Below are 7887 nucleotides of genomic sequence, written 5' to 3'. Positions count from 1 at the left end.
CGCCCCCTACGACTCTGTCACCAGAAAGAAAGACACCATCTTTCTATTCTTCTTAGTTTAATAAACATAATAAAATAAATGAGCTTTCATACAGCGCAATATCCACTAAACGTGCTCAAAACGCTTTACAAGGGGTCCCTGTCCAACAACAATACTTAGCACGTAGGACGAGACATACGCCTGTTAGGCGATATTACAATTTTTCGGACAGGGACAACGTTGTTAACTGTCAGGCATCCATTTTACACCTGAGTACGGTGAGATAATGTGAGTAAACAGTCTATTCCAAGGACACAATTATGCGCCGAGCAAGGCTCGAACCCAGGAAAGCGAGTGTCATACCACTAGACCACATAGCCTCTTCTTCTTCTCTTCTTCTTCTTTCTTCTTCTTCTTCTTCTTCTTCTTCTTCTTCTTCTTCTTCTTCTTCTTTCTCTTCTCTTCTTCTTCTTCTTCTTCTTCTTCTTCTTCTCTTCTTTTTCTTCTTCTTCTTCTTCTTCTTCTTCTTCTTCTTCTCTTCTTCTTCTTCTTCTTCTTCTTCTTCTTCTCTTCTTCTTCTTCTTCTTCTTTTTCTTTTTCTTCTTCTTCTTCTTCTTCTTCTTCTTCTTCTTCTTCTTCTCCTTCTGTGAAAACGAGACAGAATTTACAATAAAATTCAAAGTTTATTATTAAAAGAATTACAATTAGTATACCATTTTTTTTGAAATTTCAGGCAATATATAAATATATATGAGCTGTTTCACGAAACTTTCTTCCACGGCCGACTATATGTTCCCAGGGAGTGAGATGCAGTTCAACGTTGGTTTGTTGTCATAATAAAAGAAAAGAAATGGACTGTGGAGGCTTTTAGAAAATAAGGTTTTTGTCCTCTGGCCATGCTCGCATTTTATATGTTAAAGTTTTATCTTTAATCTTGGCAAAGGTTCTGTGAAACTCTGGGAAGGCTGTCCTGAGTGATCTTATAAGACATGGATCCACCGTCGTCTTCCTTCTATAGGCTCCTAAATAATGGAAGGCCATCTGAAGTTCGTCCTTAGTAAATTTATTCCTGGCCGTCACATATATCTGGGGGAAAATAAGAAAGAAAAGAAAAAGAAAATGTATTTGTACTAGAAGAGAATTAATCTACATGAGTGGGGAGTGGGAGGGAGGTATTTTGTTACTCCGATGTAACTTAAGAATTAGATAAATCTCTTTACATCTCCTTAGAGAGACCCCCCTCCCCCAAAAAACCACCCCCCCCCCCCACCCCGAACTTTCCAAATTATCTCCCAGTAGAAGCCGATCCTTTACTCGGTAATTTTTGTATTACGTAGACAAAGGAAACAAAGCCAAACTCATAATTTACTTACGCCTTTTAAGACCTTGTCTTCTCTGATGCAATTATTGGGGCACGTCTCCGGGTTTATTGCAGACAAAGTCTTTGTGAAATATAGCACACTTGTATCTGTTTAATTTAAAAGAATAAACATAGATATTTGAATCATCTAAAGCCGTGTGATTATTAGTTTTTATTAAAGAAATGTTTAATCCTTTACCGCCAAAAACCTCACACTATGACATTATTTTTTCCGAGAAAAGACCAGAAAAAATGTAAGAAAGACAGGTGCACCATGTTCATAATTAGTATTGCATACATACCGGGAACTACAGGTGACGACGTTGAGGACTCTACTGAAGGCAAAGCCTGGACGTCGGTAACGATGGGTGGCTCAAAATATACTCTTGACGTGCTGGGCTCGTCCAATCTTAACTCTTCACTTTGCAAGCATTGTACTGGAATAAAAAGATATAGATGAACTTCAGTACATATTTCATATGAACCTTTTTTTTTTAGACAGCCTTTATAAAGCATTTACCACCCCGCCAATTTACAAAGAATTACAATTAGTATACCATTTGTTTGGAATTTCAACAAAATAAATGAACTTAACTTCAATTTAACTTTTCCAGCAACATATAAATATATATGAACTGTTTGACGAAACTTTCTTCCACGGCCGACAATATGTTCCCAGGGAGTGAGATCCAGTTCAACGTTGGTTTGTTGTCATAATAAAAGAAAAGAAATGGACTGTATAGGCTTTTAGAAAATAAGGTCTTTGTCCTCAGGCCATGCTCGCATTTTTTCTGTTAAAGTTTTATCTTTAATCTTGGCAAAGGTTCTGTGAAACTCTGGGAAGGCTGTCCTAAGTGATCTTATTAGACATGGATCCACCGTCGTCTTCCTTCTATAGGCTCCTAAATAATGGAAGGCCATCTGAAGTTCGTCCTTAGTAAATTTATTCCTGGCCGTCACATATATCTGGGGGAAAATAAGAAAGAAAAGAAAAAGAAAATGTATTTGTACCAGCCGAGAATTAATCTACATGAGTGGGGAGTGGGAGGGGAGGTATTTTGTTACTCCGAAGTAACTTAAGAATTAGATAAATCTCATTATATCTCCTTAGAGAGACCCACCCCCCCCCCCACACCCCAAACAACCACCCCCCCCCCCCCACCCCAAACTTTCCAAATTATCTCCCAGTAGAAGCCGATCCTTTACTCGGTAATTTTTGTATTACGTAGACAAAGGAAACAAAGCCAAACTCATAATTTACTTACGCCTTTTAAGACCTTGTCTTCTCTGATGCAATTATTGGGGCACGTCTCCGGGTTTATTGCAGACAAAGTCTTTGTGAAATATAGCACACTTGTATCTGTTTAATTTAAAAGAATAAACATAGATATTTGAATCATCTAAAGCCGTGTGATTATTAGTTTTTATTAAAGAAATGTTTAATCCTTTACCGCCAAAAACCTCACACTATGACATTATTTTTTCCGAGAAAAGACCAGAAAAAATGTAAGAAAGACAGATGCATAGCCTTTTTCTAAGACACAACTGTAGTAGTCAAAGTGTTGATAAAAACATGTAAAGGGAATTAATCCTTGGTATTTGTACACCCTATGTTATATTCTTGAGTTGCATCCCTTGAACAACACAATGGTTACCGGTTGGTTTGTCAGTTCATTACATCAACTATGCGCCGAGCGAGAATCGTACCCAGGACCTTATTATTATATTATTATTATTATTATTATTATTATTATTATTATTATATTATTATTATTATTATATTATTATATTATATATTATCATTATCATTATATATATTATAATAATAATAATAATAATAATAATAATAATAATAATAATAATAATAATAATAATAATAATAATATAATAATAATAATAAATAATAATAATAATAATAATAATAATAATAATAATAATAATAATAATAATAATAATAATAATAATAATAATAATAATAATAATAATAATAATAATAATAATAATAATAATAATAATAGTATCACACTGTTACCTTTCAATGTGGGCTTTTAAGGTAGGTGTGAAATAGATGCCCGCTGGACCATATGTCTTCATGGTTTTGTGCTGGTTTACTTCTGCTCGATACAGATCATGATTTTGGTCAGTCTCGCGAGCCGCCTGAAACTCATCAACAGACAAGTTTCGCAAGGCTCCAAGATGGGACATGCTGCCTATAGCGAGAACAGTCATTAATGTGTCTCGAACTCTAGAGGTGTCAGCCCATGTGGAATCGTCCGTCAGGCTTTTCAACAAGTCTTTTGTTGCAAGGTCTGTGCTGCGGTCTTTGTCCTCAGGCCATGTTCGCATTTTATCTGTTAAAGTTTTATCTTTAATCTTGGCAAAGGTTCTGTGAAACTCTGGGAAGGCTGTCTTGAGTGATCTTATAAGACTTGGATCCACCGTCGTCTTCCTTCTATAGGTTCCTAAATAATGGAAGGCCATCTGAGGTTCGTCCATAGTAAATTTATTCCTGGCCGTCACATATATCTGGGGGGGGAAAATAAGAAAGAAAAGAAAAAGAATATGTATTTGTACTAGCCGAGAATAAATTTACATGATGGGGAATGGGAGGGGAGGTATTTTGTTACTGTGAAGTAACTTAAGAATTAGATAAATCTCTTTACATTTCTTTATAGAGACCCCCCCCCCCCCACCCGAACTTTCCAAATTATCTCCCAGTGGAAGCCGATCCTTTACTCGGTAATTTTTATATTAGGTAGACTAAGGAAACAAAACCAAACTCATAAATTACTTACGCCTTTTAAGACCTTGTCTTCTCTGATGTAATTATTGGGGTACTTCTCCGGTTTATTGCAGACAAAGTCGGTCACGATGGGTGGCTCAAAATATGCTCTTGACGTGCTGGGCTCGTCCAATCTTAACTCTTCACTTTGCAAGCATTGTACTGGAATAAAAAGATATAGATGAACTTCAGTACATATTTCATATGAACCTTTTTTTTTTAGACAGCCTTTATAAAGCGTTTACCACCCCGCCAATTTACAAAGAATTACAATTAGTATACCATTTGTTTGGAATTTCAGCAAAATAAATGAACTTAACTTTAATTTAAATTTTCCAGCAACATATAAATATATATGAGCTGTTTGACGAAACTTTCTTCCATAGCCGACTCTATGTTCCCAGGGAGTGAGATGCAGTTCAACGTTGGCTTGTTGTCATAATAAAAGAAAAGGAATGGACTGTGGAGGCTTTTAGAAAATAAGGTCTTTGTCCTCAGGCCATGCTCGCATTTTATCTGATGAAGTTTTATCTTTAATCTTGGCAAAGGTTCTGTGAAACTCTGGGAAGGCTGTCCTGAGTGATCTTATAAGACTTGGCCTTCCATTATTTAGCAGCCTATAGAAGGAAGACGACGGTGGATCTGAAGTTCGTCCTTAATAAATTTATTCCTGGCCGTCACATATATCTGGGGGAAAATAAGAAAGAAAAGAAAAAGATAATGTATTTGTACTAGCCGAGAATTAATCTACATGAGTGGGGAGTGGGAGGGGAGGTATTTTGTTACTGTGAAGTAACTTAAGAATTCTATAAATTTCTTTACATGTCTTTATAGAGATCCCCCCCCCCAACCACCACCACACCACCACCCCCCCCCCAAACCAACACCACACCCCCCCCCCCCCCCCCCGAACTTTCCAAATTATCTCCCAGTAGAAGCCGATCCTTTACTCGGTAATTTTTGTATTACGTAGACAGAGGAAACAAAGCCAAACTCATAATTTACTTACGCCTTTTAAGACCTTGTCTTCTCTGATGTAATTATTGGGGCACTTCTCCGGGTTTATTGCAGACAAGGCTTGCAATCCTTTATATATAGTTTTGTCGTGAGTTTTGGCCGCATACGATTCCCTGTGTACCTGCAAACTGTGATGCATCGCTTTGGATATGGCCGACTGAACTTCTTCAGGTGATTCCCTCTGCTGAAACAAGAATAGAAGAAAAAAACACACATAAAAATCAAAAATAAACAGAATAAGTATTTCTGTGTTCTGCTCTGTGTTCTGCTTTGTGTTGGTTTCTTTTGCTTTTTTGTTTTGTTTTGTTTTTTTGTTGTTTTATTTTTCTCGGGGGTTTTTTAGGGGGGGGGGGGGAGACGTGCAAAATACCCAATTCTATTGACGATTATCTTCAAGTATTAACATTATATAAATAATAATAGTAATAAATAATAATAATAATAATAATAATAATAATAATAATAATAATAATAATAATATATAATATATAATAATAATAATAATAATAATAATAATAATAAATAATATAATATATAATAATATAATAGTATCACACTGTTACCTTTCAATGTGGGCTTTTAGGGTAGGTGTGAAATAAATGCCCGCTGGACCATATGTCTTCATGGTTTTGTGCTGGTTTACTTCTGCTCGATACAGATAATTATTTTGGTCAGTCTCGCGAGCCGCCTGAAACTCATCAACAGACAAGTTTCGCAAGGCTCCAAGACGGGACATGCTGCCTATAGCGAGAACAGTCATTAATGTGTCTCGAACTCTGGAGGTGTCAGCCCATGTGGAATCGTCCGTCAGGCTTTTCAACAAGTCTTTTGTTGGGAGGTCTGTGCTGAGGTCTTTGTCCTCATGCCATGCTCGCATTTTATCTGTTAAAGTTTTATCTTCAATCTTGGCAAAAGTTCTTTGAAACTCTGGGAAGGCTGTGCTGAGTAATCTTATAAGACTTGGATCCACCGTCGTCTTCCTTTTACAGGCTCCTAAATAATGGAAGGCCATATGAGGTTCGTCTATAGTAAACTTATTCCTGGCCGTCACATATATCTGGGGGAAAATAAGAAAGAAAAGAAAAAGAATATGTATTTGCACTAGCCGAGAATTAATCTACATGAGTGGGGAATGGGAGGGGAGGTATTTTGTTACTGTGAAGTAACTTAAGAATTAGATAAATCTCATTTCTTTATAGAGACACCCCCCCCCCCCGAACTTTCCAAATTATCTCCCAGTAGAAGCCAATTCTTTACTCCTTAATTTTTGTGTTATCTAGACTAAGGAAACAAAACCAAACTCATAAATTACTTACGCCTTTTAAGACCTTGTCTTCACTGATGTAATTATTGATGAACTGAACATTTCATATGAACCTTTTTTTTTTAGACAGCCTTTATAAAGCTTTTACCACCCCGCCAATTTACAAAGAATTACAATTAGTATACCATCTGTTTGGAATTTCAGCAAAATAAATGAACTTAACTTCAATTTAAATTTTCCAGCAATATATAAATATATATGAGCTGTTTGACGAAACTTTCTTCCACGGCCGACTATATGTTCCCAGGGAGTGAGATGCAGTTCAACGTTGGTTTGTTGTCATAATAAAAGAAAAGAAATGGACTGTATAGGCTATTCGAAAATAAGGTCTTTGTCCTCAAGGCCATGCTCGCATTTTATCTGATAAAGTTTTATCTTTAATCCTGGCAAAAGTTCTTTGAAACTCTGGGAAGGCTGTCCTGAGTGATCTTATTAGACATGGATCCACCGTCGTCTTCCTTCTATAGGCTCCTAAATAATGGAAGGCCATCTGAAGTTCGTCTATAGTAAATTTATTCCTGGCCGTCACATATATCTGGGGGAAAATAAGAAAGAAAAGAAAAAGAAAATGTATTTTACCAGACGAGAATTAATCTACATGAGGGGGGAGGGGGGGGGGGGGTGTTTTTTTACTCTGATGTAACTTAACAATTAGATAAATCTCTTTACATTTCTTTACTGAGACAACCCCCCCCCCCTCCCCCCCCCCCCCGAACTTTCCAAATTATCTCCCAGTAGAAGCCGATCCTTTACTCCGTAATTTTTGTATTATGTAGACTAAGGAAACAAAACCAAACTCATAAATTACTTACGCCTTTTAAGACCTTGTCTTCTCTGATGTAATTATTGGGGCACTTCTCCGGGTTTATTGCAGACAAAGTCTTTGTGAAATATAGCACACTTTTATCTGTTTAATTAAAAAGAATAAACATAGAAATTTGAATAATATAAAGCCGTGTGATTATTAGTTTTTTTTTAAAGAAATGTTTACTCCTTTACCGTCACACAGCTCACACTATGACATTATTTTTTCCGAGAAATGGCCAGAAAAATGTAAGAAAGACAGGTGCATAGCCTTTTTTCTAAGACACAAACTGTAGTAAGTCGATGTGTTGATATAAACTTATAAAGGGAATTAATCCTTGGTATGTGTACACCCTATGTTATATTCTCGAGTTGCATCCCTTGAACAATACAATGTTACCGGTTGGTTTGTCAGTTCATTACATCAACTATGCGCCGAGCGAGAATCGTACCCAGGACCTTATTTTATTATTATTATATTATTATTATTATTATTATTATTATTATTATTATTATTATTATTATTATTATTATTATATTATTATTATTATTATTATTATTATTATTATTATTATTATTATTATTATTTTATTATTATTATTATTATTATTATATTATTAT

At 35.7% G+C, this 7887-nt stretch overlaps 1 protein-coding gene across 7 annotated transcripts; it reads right to left on the bottom strand.

The window, feature by feature from the left end:
* Window positions 1-642: 642 nt before the first annotated feature.
* LOC144961612 (uncharacterized) lies at window positions 643-6795 on the bottom strand. Of its 7 annotated transcripts, none has more exons than XM_078894743.1 (5): window positions 4442-4802; window positions 4135-4283; window positions 3372-3865; window positions 2605-2699; window positions 1856-2305 (listed from the first exon to the last, which is right to left on the bottom strand). In XM_078894743.1, the coding sequence occupies exons 3-4, from the start codon at window positions 3833-3835 to the stop codon at window positions 2636-2638; spliced, it is 528 nt and encodes a 175-aa protein (XP_078750869.1). In that variant the 5' UTR covers window positions 3836-3865; window positions 4135-4283; window positions 4442-4802; the 3' UTR covers window positions 1856-2305; window positions 2605-2635. The 7 variants fall into 7 exon arrangements, with proteins under 7 accessions (XP_078750870.1, XP_078750868.1, XP_078750869.1 ...); XM_078894741.1 differs by having other exon boundaries at window positions 2605-2784; window positions 3421-3865; XM_078894742.1 differs by lacking the exons at window positions 1856-2305; window positions 2605-2699; window positions 3372-3865; window positions 4135-4283; window positions 4442-4802 and adding exons at window positions 1437-1447; window positions 1642-1776; window positions 5260-5322; window positions 5702-6795.
* Window positions 6796-7887: the final 1092 nt, after the last annotated feature.

The sequence above is a fragment of the Berghia stephanieae genome, unplaced genomic scaffold (genome assembly GCF_034508935.2).
Source record: "Berghia stephanieae isolate SIO BIC M18660-M18661 unplaced genomic scaffold, UCSD_Bste_1.3 scaffold3299, whole genome shotgun sequence".
In the NCBI taxonomy this organism is placed as follows: Eukaryota; Metazoa; Mollusca; class Gastropoda; order Nudibranchia; family Aeolidiidae; genus Berghia; species Berghia stephanieae.
Note: the sequence above shows the minus strand (reverse complement) of the source record. Positions and strands in the feature narration are given on the sequence as shown.

Coding starts and splice junctions, on each gene's coding strand:
- LOC144961612 (XM_078894739.1), bottom strand. CDS start 6,150: ATGGCCTTCCATTATTTAGGAGCCTGTAAAAGGAAGACGACGGTGGAT. Junction 5,323..5,701: donor CTAAAAGCCCACATTGAAAG/GTAACAGTGTGA, acceptor TTCTTGTTTCAG/CAGAGGGAATCACCTGAAGA.